Source organism: Pagrus pagrus, assembly GCF_965226575.1.
Source record: "Pagrus pagrus genome assembly, chromosome: 8".
In the NCBI taxonomy this organism is placed as follows: Eukaryota; Metazoa; Chordata; class Actinopteri; order Spariformes; family Sparidae; genus Pagrus; species Pagrus pagrus.
This window is the reverse complement of record NC_140192.1, coordinates 24,852,246-24,867,606: the sequence shown is the minus strand read 5'-3', so window position 1 is coordinate 24,867,606 and position 15,361 is coordinate 24,852,246. Positions and strand designations below refer to the sequence as shown.

Sequence of the window (15,361 nt, the reverse complement as noted above, 5' to 3'; positions counted from 1 at the left end):
GAGACGACCCGAGGCTTTCTGCACCTGTTTTATTTGACATTCACAAATAACACACACACACAAAACAGAAATATACTGCTCGTGTTGAGTCAGTCCCTCTCCCTGACAGTTATTGTGGTTTGACAAATGACCCTCACCTTGACTGCGGGCCAGACCAGAGCCGGCGTCGATGGGTGCATGAGTGGTGCTCTAAACTGTGTGAGAGCAGAGGAGAGAGCAGAGTTTGTTACAGTGAGTGATTGCAAGAGCAGTGGAGGGCGTGCTGAGGGTACACCTGAGGACCCGAACAGGAGGTCTCCTTCAACTGGTGCCGATGACAAAAATAGAGACTTCGTAGGAGTTTAAGATCAAAAATATAAACACGCTGAGGGTCATAAAAGTGGATGATTGCAGGGGAGGAATCTTAAGTGCATTTACTCAAGTACTGCACTTTATTACAGATTTGAGGTACTTGTGCTTTACTTGAGTATTTCAATTTAATGCAATTTTAAAGGATAAGTTCGCCCAAAAATCAAAATTCAGTCATCATCTACTCTAAAATAAGGTTAAGATTCATAGTCTGCAACACATTTCTGGATCTTCACAGCGTCTCAGGATTCTCCTTAACAACTGACGTAGATGGGAACATAAAAAAACACAAAATGGCACAAAAAACCCAAATTGATTTGAAAAGATGTTATTTACACCCACTTCAGATAGAGTGCACGCTACAGCTTTTAGCTTGGCCCTCAGGAGCTCCTGCCCCGCATGTTTTAGATGTTTCGCTGCCCCAACACACCTGATTCAAATGAACAGCTCTTCATCAAACTCTGCTGAAGCCCGCTAATTACCATTCATTTGAATCAGGTGTGTTAGGGCAGCGGGCAGAGTTGCCAAGTCTGCTTGTTATAAGCAACTTTGGGCTTGTTTTTCTGTAAAGTCGCTTGCAAATATCGTCAGTTGCGGGTTTTTGGGCTATTGTTTGTGTCAAGTCAAGTGTTAATTTACTGTTGCCTATGCAAACAAAAATAAATGTGTATATATATATACTGTTATCAAGTGGCCTCTCTCTTACACAATGTGGTAGCTTAGGTCACCTGTTGGGCTTTATTTTATTTATTTGAGGAGCCAAGTTGCTTTTTTTGGGGTTTGTTTCCATAGAGCTGGTTGCTTGTTTTCTCTCGCGAGATCTGGCAACACTGGCAGCGGGCCGTGAACAACACTGACATACAGGGAAGATTTAGGTTGTAAATAACTTCGTTTCAAATCAGTTTGGGATCTCTGGGCTTTCCGACACTCGGATTACACCAGATGAGCTGTATGGAGCCATGAGTTTTAAAACAAGTCCCCATCTAATGAAGTTGTTTAGGAGAATGCTGCCAAGCTCCAGAAATGTTTTGTGGACTACAAAACTTCACCAGACTTTCCATCTGCATGGGGGTGAGTAGATCTTGTAGAGGGCTTTTCATTTTTTGATGAACTTATTCTTCACACTTCTACCCCTCTCCATCTCAGACGCAAATATTGTGCAAACATTGTATTTTTACTCCACTACATTTGTCTGACAGCTGTAGTTACTAGTTCCTTCTAGATCACCATATTTTCGTACCGTTCCTGTCCAGTGACTTTGGATGTTTATGATAATCTGAAGGATTCAGTCTTTATAAGCTGAGAAAATACAATACTTTTGGATTCAAGACCACAACAGACCAGTCGTAGTGTGGACTGGTAGCTTACCTGGGCACTGCCAGGGCACAGAACACCCAAGTTGTTGTTGTTTGGATCTTATAAAATATGACGCATTGCTGTAGATTAAAATAGCTAACGGTATATTAAACATCTACAGCAGCAAAATGCAACATATACATTCAAACTGCAGCTGTAATATTGATCCAAAAACAGTAAAACAATTAGTACTTTTGATTTACTGATAATACTTCCATAGTTTTTCTGTAAGTTTTGGATGCAGAACTTTTACTTGTAGTGGAGTATTTCCTCAGTGTGGTATTAGTACTTTTACTTAAGGATCTTAATTCTTCTTCCACCTCTGATATCTTGTGGTAGGTATTGCACAACTCTTCAGAACAAGTGTGTGCTGGCAGCATCAGAATGTGTGAGAGCAGCTTACCGAAACGATTACATCACACATTACATTTAACAAAACTCTCCATATAAATATGACTAGTACAACTTTAAATCAAGCCACATTAGGACATCATTACCTTTGTTACAAATGTGGCTGAAAACACATTCAGTGCACAACTATGAGAAAACAAAAAGTGACGTTTCACAAGAGGGCCGTGAGCCATGTGAAGCAGGAACACTAATCCTCGCGGACGTCAGAGCGCTGCGCCCCGACAGTGTTCACAACAGCAGGTCACAGAACAGTCAGCCACTCTTCACAACTGAATAAGTTACACTGACATAAAACTGTGACTCAGCCGGCATTTCCCAACTATTCCTCAGATCATCTACACCTCTCTGCCGAGGGCGATAACGGATCAAAAGAAAAAACCTCAGCTGAATCATCACGTCAACCCACCATGTGAGTCACAGTCATTTACACACCATATTTTAGAAGTGGGTAATTCTTACAATCCACTGATCAACACAAGTGAAATTAAACGATCGTATGATGACAAACAGTTTCTAATTATGGAACTGATTCTGACATCTTTGTGCTGTAAAGTTCAAGATCATTTACTGATCTGATATTCCTCCTGAACATGGAGGGAAATGCAGTGCTTACAGTTTTTTTTGCATACAGAGGAACTCCTCTGTCTGACATCAGTGTGAGTTGGCTCACAGTTGTGGTTTAAACGCTGATTGATTGCCAGGCCAACGCTCCCAGCTGTCCTCCCACCCAGCACACGGCCGCTCCCAAGGCTGCAGCCGCCGTCACGGCCAGGCCAGCCTTCAGCACGGCGCCGGGGGGTCTGTTGAAGCTGGCAGGGGCCATGAGCGCCAGCATGGCCACAGTCACGGTCAGGGTGAACAAAATGGAGACGGCGGTGTTAATGGCCACTATCTGGCCGAACTTGGCGAAAGGCACAATGACACAGAAGAAGAGAGGGACTGTGGAGATTACTGTGGTGACGGCGCTGGACACTATGGCAACGCCCACATGGTTCACTGCCTCCAGGGTCCGCCTCTGCCTCTCGACCGGAGGCTCCTGCAAACACAACACGGTTTAATAAGAGGAGCCGCTCCTCTTTATTCATGAGCCTTCAGGGCGCTTCTTGTCTTATTAAATTCTAAATCTTAGTCATTAGCTCGTTTCAGCATGTGTGTAAACAGGAAACATGCTGTGGAAGGTTTTCTAATTGCTCATAATCGCTGCTGGGGATCAAATTTACACTCCCATACCGAGTTACAACCAGGCGTGGAGGGAAGGGTCTCCCCAGCCAGCAGGTATCCCTCCACCAGGTGCAGACAGTAATCCACCGAGGATCCCACGAGTATGGACAGAGAAATGGCCTCCACTGCTCCCATCTCCCAGCCCAGCCAATACATGAGCGCCACCACCAGACAGATCACGCCTGTTGAAGGCCAGAAACTCACAATTAGGCCTGAATATTTAGTCTTAAAACACATTTCCGAGGGTCGCCTCCAAATCTACAGCTGCGTCTCTTACCTAGAATGGTTATGAGCACTGGCAGCAGCAGCAGAAGATGTGCAGTAAACACAGACACAGCTGCCACACATATGGCCAGGGACAGCAGCAGACTCCAGAGGGCACTCTCCACACCTACAAGAGCAGTATATCATCGGATTTAATTTTTCCGTTTGCAGAAAAAAGAAACCAACACCTCTCAGACATGCAATCTCACTTGCCTATGATTTCCATGAAGATCTGCTTCCAGTGCTCGCAGGTTTGGAAGCCCCGCTGCAGGGCGGAGGACTGCGGGAGGGAGGCGAGCTGCTCCTGGATGAAGTTCTCCCACTGGAGGAAGTCAGAGTAGGTCTGAAAGGAGGATTTCCCTTTGTATGTGGTCTTGCAGAGAGAGGAGAGGCAGAGCGTTAGACACAGCAACAGCTGAAAGCGATGTGGAAATGTGCTGCACTGTGATGCCGGGAGATGAAAGCTGAAAGATGAAGGGACTCACCGACTCAAAGGCCATGGACAGCCAGCGGACTTTCCCCCCATGCATTCCCACCGCGCCGTGGGAGAGCTGCCCCGGGAGCAGGTTGGGTTCAGGGAGAGAGTGACACTCAGGATGAAGCAGAGGCAGAATAGACGATAGTTTATTGCCTGAGAACAGAAGGAGGACATTACATTGTACACACGTTCATTCACTATTTATGATTGTTTGATTTGTATTTCATGTCATGCTTTATCTTCTTTTTGTTCAGATGTTATGTCAAGCACGGTATATTCCAGTTTTATGCCAGTTAAATTCAATTTTCAGAGTTGCAGCTACTGATTATTTTCATTATCGATTATCGAAGTGCTAATGCTATTGCTAATAGTAAAAAATGGACATCAAAATCTTATACATGGAGGTACAGTAATAGCCAGTCATCAAATTACCAACCAGAAGACATGGACCAGACAGGGCTGCAGGGTCTCTGCAGATACGAGACACTAACACGCTTTTTCTCCCTATTCAAGTCTCCCTCTCTGTCCGTTTCTGTTTGTTACGTCTTTTGTTGTTTTGTCTTGCTACGTCTGCTGTGCGTGGTGTGCACTGATGGGCTGAAATCAGTCTTGTGATGTTGGGAAGGCGAAGTGCAAAATAACAATAATCTATTACATTTATATTAGATAAATGCATTAAAACCAAAGTAACGCATAAGGAGTAAAAGTAAAAAGTTATCAGGAAAATAAATACTCAAGTAAAGTACAAATACCTGAAAAGTGTGGGTACAGTCACAAAGTATTTGTACTTTGTTACTTCCCAGCTTTGAAATGATCACAGGAACAACTGCTTTTTTGGCACTTGAGCTTGAACTATATTAGCTTGATAAAGTTTAATATTATTGTTTGATGATATTCTATTCTAAAATAAAAGATTTTGCTGTTACCTGACGGCAAACACTGCGCTCCTCCGGGCTTCACAAGTTGTTTGTTGGCACTAATAGATTTACACATTTGACAAAGATGCCCCATTTCCTGGAAAATATCAAAGTCTGGATCCAATATGATGCTGCCCTTTGGAGAGAATTAAACACAACGTCAACCACATGAGAACATCATTTACAAATCTGTCAGACATACTGACACTGGTGTGACCCTCACCATATCTCCAATGACGTGGTTGTCCCTGCGTTCAGTTCGGTTGATTCCCAAGATGCCAAACACGACAAAAACCATCGCCCCAGTGTCGACCAGAGGACGCACCGCCGGATGGCCACATGCTCCGCCGCTGCATGGGTTAAAGCCAAGTGTTTTGGATGTTTTCTTTTTTGCAGCAGACGAAGGATCTTTGAAAATAGAGAAAAATCACTAAACAGCACTTATTTATACAGTAATAAATATGAGTACCAGTCGAGCACTGTTAAAATCCTCCAGTGAATTCAGAGAGTGCCACTTAAACGAGCTATATTTGAAAGAAGTGTCACATCACTGCATTTTCTCTATTTCCAAGCCTCAATGAGAATGAATAACAAAGACATTTGAGCAGTGTGACACATGCGGGGAAAATAGTTTTCCTGATGGGCTAACAAACTATCTTTATGTTAATGACACTTTCTGACACTGTGACACCAGCTTGCTCACCACTGGGGAGAGGAGTATAAAAGGTTCCCCGTGTGGGTCCATCAGGCCCGGAACTGATGCCACAGCCAGGAGGGCTGACACACACTCGGCTGGGGTGAGGTCTCAGGCGGCGCTGGGCATAAAAAAGCTTCCTAAGAGGGGAAAGCAAGGCTGGAATGACAGATTGTCCACTAAAACAACACGACAGTCCATTTAATATGATTTTTCCTCACTCGCGTTTTCACCTGCTGTGCTGCTGCGGAGACGATGCTGCATAAAAGGAAAACTCTGGCGTCCAGCCATGACGGGGGTCACATGAGGTGGATGTGATCATCCAGCTGGGGTACGGGTGGTACACATGGGAAACACACACTGTCATTCTGGTGGTGTAATTGCTGCGGGGCTGATTATAAGCCTATTCAGATAAAACAAAATTAGTTACACGCCGCTTTAGCAGCACATGTGACAGTTGGGAGACATTACAACTTATTAAAGAAAATAATAATCGAGTTTTTTGCTCCCTAACCTGAAATGATGACACCTCTTGGTGCTCTGTGCTGCATAACTTCCACGGGGAGGGAGTGCTGGTGTTAAGGGAGAAGCGGTAAAGGGTTGGAGAGGCTCCGAGGTCCAACTTTGATATGTACACTGTAATTAAAGGGCCTAAAAAAAGCAGTACAAAGTGCAAAATTTTTTAAAAAGTGGAACCAGTTTTAAATAAGTTGATTTTTTTTTTTTTTAATGTGCTGGATGTTTTACCTGTTTGATTAGTGCTTGATTTTACTGAACTCCGAGGAGCAGTGGTGGTTGTTGTGATCGGGGTCTGCTGATGTGTGGAGAACTTGAAAGATGATGAGGAAGTGTGGGTGTACAAAGGGTGCGGCTTCTCCATGAACACACCTGCAGGACACAAGATGCAACTCAGATATTTATCCTGGATCTCGGAGGTTAACTGGCGAGACCGTTTCCATCCCTGCCACAGTCTCACCTGAGCACATCGGGCAGGAGATGCCTTGACCGCTGAGGTTGCTCCTCAGAGCCAGCAGAGTCTGGAGGTTCGTGTCGCGGCGGAAAAGAAGGGGGGCGTGTGTGGCCGGCCTCAGGAGACAACAGCAGCCAGCAGATAAGAGCAGAACCAGGAGGAAGACACCTGGGCAGACAGGAAGATGGTAATAAACAATGGCAGAGAGGAGGGTCTGATGGAGTAGATAGAGCAGCTGAGGGACAGACCAGGAGCAGGGAGCAGGGATCAATTACAGTCACTCCTGCAAAGAGAGAGGATGAATACTTCATGATAGCTGCTTGTTCTTCCACTGACAGATCCCTCAGGCTGCAGAGAGATTACTGCATTGCTTCAACAGTTTGAGCTGGAGGTTACGCTCATGTCTAAAACATAGATAAAGAGCTCGGCAGATAAAATCTACAAAAATCCGATGATAGAAATATCTCCCTCGTCTTTTTAGGTTTTTCTTAGCCCTGTCAAAATCTCTTGAGTTCTTATATCAAATCTCACCTAGAACAAGCTTTCGTCGCTTCACAGCTGGCTCTGCCACCAGGTGCTTCAGGGCCCACTGGAGATTCGTGCTCACCACACCCACATGCCTCTGCCCTGGAGGGGACAGAGGTGTCTCCACTGACAGGGAAAGAATGGCTGCATCGCCGTCTGTGTCACAGGAGCCTGATCGAAACAAAGACAGGGGGCTTAGTGGTGCCAGGACAGAAGCGCTTTACAGCCTGGACTCATTACCTTTCCCCATTCTCCCCCCCATCACTCATCCAATGCTAGGAAGATAATAATCTCACCTGGCTCCATCTCCACTGACAGAAGTGCCACATCGTCATCCTCATCTGACAAAGGGCTGTGGCTTGCTGACAGGCCTGAAAACCGCTTCCAGCTACGGAGGGAGGAGGAAGTTTAGGGAGAGAGACAGCAGAAGGGATTACATCTCGCCTGCGGTGTCGCACAGCATGCACAAATAACATCACACACAAAAGTAAGGGAGAAAAAACGACTCACCGATTCAACCAGGCATGTTCCTGAGGCTCCACACACTCAGTCCAGACACACAGCGCTGCTGGCATCAGGACGGACACACAGAGCCAGCAGCAGCTGACAATGAGCGCCATGAAAAGGCCGAAGTCATGCACGGCTGGGATCTAAGAGCCAGTTCAACGAGGCACAGTGTAAAGGACCTTGAAACATTCAATTTGAGCTTATCGCATGAAAATGGCTGTCTGCTGAGAGAGGCACTTCTATTCATCCAGAGCAGAGGAGTCATTTACACCCGCGGTACAGAATTCTATTAACGGGTGCATTACTCTCCCACGATTACCTGAGAGAAGGTGTTAGCAGCATATGCAGCCGCAGTGGTGAAGGAGGTGAGGAAAGTAGCACGGCCAGCTGTTTTAATTGTGTAGAGCATCCGCTGCTGCGGCTGACGCAGATGAGACGCCTGTCTGAAGGTGCTGATGAACACAAATACATCATCCACCCCTGAGCAACAGTGAGAGAACAGAAGAGCTGCCTTATTACATATGATTGTACATGTACTGAGGTGTTTTTTTGTTTTTTCAACCTTTTTAAAGGAAAAGTTTGACTTGTTTTCTAAATTTCTTGCTGAGAGCTAGATGAGAACATGTGGAGGATGGTGCTTGTCAGGGTTTTACACTGAGTCAAAACAAAACAAGAAAAAGGAAAAAAGAAATATAAAATAAAAACAAGGAGGTATACTGACAAAGACAAGACAGTCTCACAATTTGCCAGTAAAGTCCTCAAATATTGTTTAATTTTGGATAATTTGATAAAAAAAAATGTGAATAATCAAAATTTAAAGTTACTACAAAGAGTTTTAAACTGGTTATGAAAGTCTCATTTTGATACCGATGCCTCCATATGACCTATTAAAGCAAATGAGACCATCAGCGAGAAGATAAGCTGTTTCTATTTAGTTTTTTGTTAACGCCTGCAACCAGATATGAGTGCAGGGTATAAGAGATTATAACAAGTTGCTGTATTTTGTTAATCTTGTCACTTCAGGAAGTGAAGTATTCAGACCAAGAAATAGTCCTGAACAAACCTCGCCATGTTAATTTGTGAGCTTTAGAGATGTTTGTAAGCGGAGTTTATCACCGTTTTGCACAGAGCCATGCTAACTGTTTTTCCCTGTTTCCAGTTTTTATGCTAAGCTAAGCTAACCAGGTGAGACATGACATTCAGACATGAGGGTGGTATCCATCTTCTCATCTGACTCTTGGCAAGAAAGCAAATAAGGGTATTTTCCAAAGCGTCGACCTTTCCCTTTAATGAACAAATTGGTGTATTTCTTATCTTCTCATCTTACCAATGCCGATGATGACAAAGGCAGCAACTCCATTGAGGATGCCCAGGTACCTCACACCAAAGACAACATGGTACAGGAAAAGAGCCAAAAGGCAGCTCAGTCCGATGCTAGCGAGTCCAAAGAACGTCAGAAACACTGCAGAGAGACAAGAAATCAACAAGAGATCAGTAAGGCGCTTGTGAAAATGCACAACCAAGTGACTGACAGTAACAGGCTCAAACATCCAGCTATGCACACACAAACGCAACTGGAATAAGGAACAGATCATACTGTACCAGAAAAGGAGGTAAGGACATAGACGAGCACAGTGATGCAGGCTCCACTGATGACAGCCAGCATCATGTCATTGTGGAAGGTGTGTCTGACCTCGTCATCAAACAGCTCTGTCCCCCCATACAGCACCTTCACCTGGCTGGGACAAGAGGAGCAGACATAAAACATCAGATTTCAACTGCAATAACTGTAATAAATGTCCTATGTTGCAGTCATTTTCTCCTGACCTGGTAGATTGCTTGGCCAGGATGTCTGCATACTGAACCACAAAGTTTTTGAAGCGAGATCTTTGCTCGTCAGCTCGGTCTTGCAGTGAGTAGTAGGAAGGCAGAGGAGCTCCGAAGTGGATCTCACTACGCAAGAGAGAGGAGGAGAGATGCTCAGGAGAGAGACTCTCATCCACGTACCAGTAGAACTGTGGGTGGGTGATGGCCAGACTCAGAGAACCTGGAAATGCATACATGGCAAATCAGCACTGTTAGGAGGACTCTAAACAGGGACTCCTTTATCATCAAAAACCACCTTCTTCACTGTGGACTCACCTTGAATATCAGCAAGATCTGGGCCCATGCCATCATAGTATATCTTCCCTCCTCTCTCACTGGGGTACAGGTAAGACAGAAGCGAGCTGGGTGGGGAGCAGTAGGACGGCCCCAGAGGAAGATCCCTCAGCATCTCCAGAGGCTTCCAGCAGAACTGATGGAACTGTGGGTGCTGCATGAGCAGACGCTCCACATGGTGAATCGTCTGCAGACGTTCTGGGGTGAAGATGTTACGATCACCATTCCCTTGGGCCACAAACACCAGCTCGATCCTCCACAGAGCCTGGGTCTGCATGTAGTAATTGGGAGCAGACCTGCGCCTCCTAATGAGCGGCAAAGTGGAATTTCCATCCCACGGCATCTCTTCGTCCTCCTCGGCTCTGTGATCTGAGCTCTTGTGCTTGCCCATTTCCTCCTGACCCAAATGAGGCTCTGTCCTTTCATCTCTGCCTGCTGCTCCCCTCTTCTGATCATCTCCTGCATTTAAAGGCTCGTTTTGAGGAGTAGATGACCTCGTGCCTTCGTTATCTGTCCTGTTGAACAGTCCGTCTCTGCCCAGCTTCTCCAGCAGAAGCTCTCGCAGGGCCTCAGACTCTCTGTCATCTAAGTCTCGCCTACGTCTGTCCCAGGACCCCAGCTGAGTCTTCACAGCGATGGTGAGGGCATCGAAGCGCTCGGCGGAGAAGTGACTGTGAACCTCGAAGGCACTGTAGGAGAGGTCTATGTCCAGAGGAGGGCAGTAGAGGAGCATGTAGGCAAACAGGGCGCATGGTAGCAGGACAACTACCCCTAAAACCACTCCGCTGGCACAGGGCTGTGTGTACACCCACCCTACTGCCCTCCACAGCCCACAAACCCCAGCCTCCTCAGAGTAACATCTCTGCCTTCCTGCACGCACTCCTCCATCATCTTCCTCCTCCTCCTCGTCCTCTTCATCCTCCTCCTCCCCTCCCCAGCTGGTTTGAAACAGCAGCGGCTCATCCTCCACATCCATGCTGGCACCTGTCAGGGACACAAAACACCTTCTAATCATCGCTCACTTAAAGCACCACCCCTTCCTCTCGGGCAGGTAAGCACGAGCACAAAATAGACGTCTGAGCTACCAGCAGCTGACAAAATGAAGGACAAGGTTACTTCCAAAGTAAAGACGTGAGAATTAAGTCTGTCCTCAAGCAGCTGTCAAGGAAGGGCTTCCACTGTCTCGCTTGGAGCAAACAGAGGAAGGGAGACCTTTTTCTCTCAAGGGCTTGGAAGATAAAATGGTCTGCTGAATCCTGCTTTAAGATGCTGATCACAAGAGCTTGGGGGTGAGACAGGCTAAAAGCTGTGATTTAATTCTTCTCTCTTTCGAGCCATTATCACCCAGAGAGAGTCTGACACAGCGCTGGTGGCTTTCTACATATCAGCAGTCAGAGTGGCTGTGTCCGCTGCTCTGCTGCAAATTAAATCATCTCACTTGTCTAATTACTGACAAGAAGAGCAAGTGGGATATTAGACAGTTGTGGAATAAGAGAGGGTTTATCTGTCTGTGATGGGCAACCTTTGACTAATAGTGTCAATAGGTGCCCACTCCTCCACACACAAGATACTACAGGCAGTTTGCATTCAGGTGGCAGTGAGCCTGCTAACTGCAGCAATTTATCTGGTCCCCATAGAAGTATGCTTTAAGGTCAGCCAGGTAAGACAGTGAATTTTGATTATGTGTAAAAGATAGCTGCACTCGGCTCCGTAGCTGAAGTGAAAATCCATCATGAAAAGAAGAATTTACAAGTTTTACCATTAAATCAATATTTGTAAAAATGACCAAGACTTGTGGTGTTTAGAAAGATGAACCGTTGAGCTCCAAATGAACTGCAGGCTTGATGATATATGGGATTTTTGCTTGCGCTCTTACACCTGAATGAGCATGAAGAAAATGTGCTCATGTCTGCTGCAGAAAATCCCTGCGTGTGCGCCGACGCTGTGTCCACAAAGTCAGACCACAGTTCAATGATAATGGATGCACTTCATGGCAACATCGTTATCAGCCTCAGCTCTATGGTTTGTCACTCTGTGAGAGATTTTAATGTTCTCAAATGTCCACAGGACTTATATATGCTAATGTGGCCTTATGCAGGATTTTTTCTTTCATGGAGGAGATAAGAAAGCCTGTTGAGTCGAGAACCAAAAACGACACTGTGTCTAATACTCTGTGAAAAACAGGCCTATTTTGGGGCCTTTTATAATCCGTACAACATTTCCTTTTATTAATCATCGTGTCATCCTACTGCACACAGACAAGGACACCAGTGCCCTTTTATAATGGGAGTGCAGCGGACCAGCATCTGCACACGCAGTACGAACATGAACTCCCTCCTCGTTTTAGAGGACAAATTAATTAATGGTGGTAGAAAAAGTTTGGTTTTAGGGGGAGAAAACATGCAATCACAACAAAATCATCTGTATTTTCAGTTACTTTTGGATTCCTTGTATTTCTATAACAATAAGGACAATGTGTTTCTTTCTACAGGCCGTAATTTGGGGAGCATTATGACTGCGTATCTGCACCCATCACAGGCTGTTATTTCAAAATGAGCGTTGTTATTTCATAACACACTGTTATCCGCTTTTTCCCCTTCAAACGTTTTTCTGTCCAAGTAATACGACCAATTATGTGACCAATCCCTCACAGAAAAATATGCGAGATATAATTGTGCATTTACAGTAAATGAAATGGAACGCAGCTGCTAATTTTGCTAATTAGATTATTGTAATCCTGTTACATTTCATCTCTGCCTCTCCAGCTTGTTTTGATGATGGAGCTCTCATCAGCAGTGGATGAGAGGAGGCACGCAGAGAAAATATAACGAGAGAAGTGTAATGGAGGGAAGAAAAGCCTGGGGAATGACTGAAGCCACACACACACACACACACACACCACAGCTGTCACCCTCTAACCAACCAACACCTCAGAAATCTGTGAAAAGAAGTTTTCTGCTGTTTAATATTCATTTCAATACCTAATGAGATGACTATCTGAGAATCTCCACGGTTCCATGTCTGTGTCCGTTTCAACATCAAAACAGGCGGATTGGTGACTCAGACGTCAAACTATGACAGTCTGAGGAACTCATTAGAGATATGCAGACACGGTGCCTATCAGACATTAAGACAGAGGACTGCTGATTCCTCTTTACCTGCTGTGTACTTTAGAACAGACAGCACGCGTGTAAAGTGGAGAAAAAGATAACTACAGCTATGATTCACAGCCTCAGGGACACATTGTTTTCTCTCCTCTTGACGGTTCTGACATTTCTTCGCATCCAAGAACATTGCACCTCATGTTCAATAATTATGAGCGGTGTACAGCTGCAAAGCACTGCGAGCAGTCAGCACGGAGCCTGGTATAACTAATGTGTTTACAAGCTCCCAGAATTGTACATCCAAGATTAGGAGAACAGTCAATTTAAACCCTTTGCAGGTGTGGATTAAAAATAGAGTGTAATTTGGCATCGCGCCTTCTGTATTCATCGGAATGAAAGCTGCCTACCATATGGCTCAGTCCATATTAAAGCTACGTTGCACTTAATAGTGAGGCTGGGTTTCTTTGTCTGTGATGTAGTTTTAAACTCAAAACTGGGGACAGATAAATTCACTGAGGCCTGAAATCAACATTTATTTGCAGCTTCAGAGGTATGAAATCTTGTATTTATCGCTTCAAAGACGAACCTGCTCTTGTATTACGGACGCTGTGTGACCGTGTATTGGACACCCTCGCCTTCCCTCACATAAAACTCAATTTTGAACTTTCTGAGAAGCTTTTCTTATTGAATTTTTTATTAAACAAGTGCCGCTCAGGTGGCCACGCTGTACCTGCCTGCTTGTTTGAAGCGCAGCAGCTGTATCTGACGGACTCCAGAGATGCTGTCTCGTGTGTCGTGTTCAGCGAGTTGTGAGCAAAAACTGAGGGGGAAACATAAGCTCCACCGCACTAGATTTTCGTATGTATTTTTTCCTCCGATAAAGAGGTGGTTAAGTTGAGAGTCAGCGCTTTTACCCTCCACTACATCTCTGGGTTGTGTCTGAAAGGTGAGGAGAGAGCTGTGAGCCTGAACCCATCACCTATAATCATCGCTCTCTTCCCTCCCTTGGCTCACCATCCCTCACTCCCTTGCCCTTTTCCTCCCTGCTATCTTGCTGCTTCTTCTCGATGTCTCTATCTTGTCCACAAAGGTGAGAGATTTGTAACCTTCATTACTGACAGCAGCTAAAAATAACACCTTTCTCCTCCAGTTTATCTCCTCTCCATCTCATCCAATATGGATATCACATGCTGCCTCCTGCCCCACACACACACACATTCAGCCTGGTGTAAACTCAGCCAGCATACCACCTCATTTACGGGGGCATTGATTTCAGCTCTAGTGCTCTATGAATATATTCCTTATGCATGAGTGCTCAGCAGTATGTTTATAGCAGACGTGACTTCTTTTCTTTGCGCACTGGGAATCAGGAGTCAAGTCAAACTCTCGAGATCTATTTGCACCTAACAGCGGTGTTCATTTTCTTATTGTCGATGAAATCACGCTCGCACTGAAGGAGGCGTAAAAGCACTGTGCATGGTGCCTGAAGCATCCTGTGGCTGTATCGTGCATTTTCTCTCACTCTCTGGAACAAAATTGAATAAATACTCCTCGTTCTACAGTGATTCTAGTTTGGTTTTTTTATCTGCCAGCATATAAACAACAAATTTAAACACACAATGGAGCTAATTTCCCCAAAACTTATCTGCTTCAGAGTTACTCGGATGAAGGATGCTTGCACTCCAAGCTGCCTGCAGGCAGATAGGATAAGCTTTTATTGATTTCTTTGACTTTCTCTGTCATTCTCCTGATAATTGCACAGCTTACTCCCCCCCCCACCCCAATAGTTTATATGTTTAGCAATAAATCAGGCAAAAACAAAAGCCTCAAAATCACAGCAAATGTCTGGAGACACTTACCAGGTGAGACGAGAATTACAGGTGGAGCGTTCAGGCCTTCTGGGTCCACTTGTGATGGGCTGAACTTGTGCTCTGCAATTTCATCCCCTCCATGCTCTGGTGTGGAGAAAGAAAACAATCATTTACCGCTTTATTGTCATAGTTAATAACTCATCAAGAGAGAGAGAGACACCAAGGGAACCTTCACACACAAAAATCCACTTCTCGCCCAACACACACACACACTCTCTTAAGGAATCCTCTAATCTCAGCAGTTAATAATGTGTTGTTTTTCTCTCCTTTTATGCGCCCCGGTCCTTTCTCTCTCTCTCTCTTTCGTGCACCCTCCCCTCCTCTCTTACCCGGTTGTCCAGGCGACAGAGTCAGTGAGAGACATTTCTTCCCAAATGCTCCTCTCTCTCCCATGGCTTTGTTCAGCCTGCTCTGCTGACTGGCTCACCAGCGGAGGAAAGACGAGGAGGGGGGATGCAGCCTGGGAACCTCTGTGAACTGCTTTTGGAAGGCAGGTGAGCCTGGGGGGATCTTGTAACCGACTCAAAATGTGTTT

The 15,361-nt window shown here is 45.3% G+C and overlaps 1 protein-coding gene across 1 annotated transcript; it reads right to left on the bottom strand.

Moving 5' to 3' along the window:
- Window positions 1-12: 12 nt before the first annotated feature.
- disp3 (dispatched RND transporter family member 3) lies at window positions 13-15,296 on the bottom strand. The gene is made up of 22 exons (XM_084360300.1): window positions 15,156-15,296; window positions 14,815-14,910; window positions 9,834-10,835; window positions 9,519-9,738; window positions 9,294-9,430; window positions 9,019-9,153; window positions 8,011-8,171; window positions 7,695-7,834; window positions 7,481-7,572; window positions 7,191-7,355; window positions 6,666-6,827; window positions 6,437-6,577; window positions 6,204-6,340; window positions 5,923-6,092; window positions 5,699-5,829; window positions 5,219-5,403; window positions 5,005-5,131; window positions 4,086-4,231; window positions 3,814-3,973; window positions 3,614-3,727; window positions 3,346-3,518; window positions 13-3,151 (listed from the first exon to the last, which is right to left on the bottom strand). The coding sequence occupies exons 1-22, from the start codon at window positions 15,217-15,219 to the stop codon at window positions 2,795-2,797; spliced, it is 4,215 nt and encodes a 1,404-aa protein (XP_084216426.1). The 5' UTR covers window positions 15,220-15,296; the 3' UTR covers window positions 13-2,794.
- Window positions 15,297-15,361: the final 65 nt, after the last annotated feature.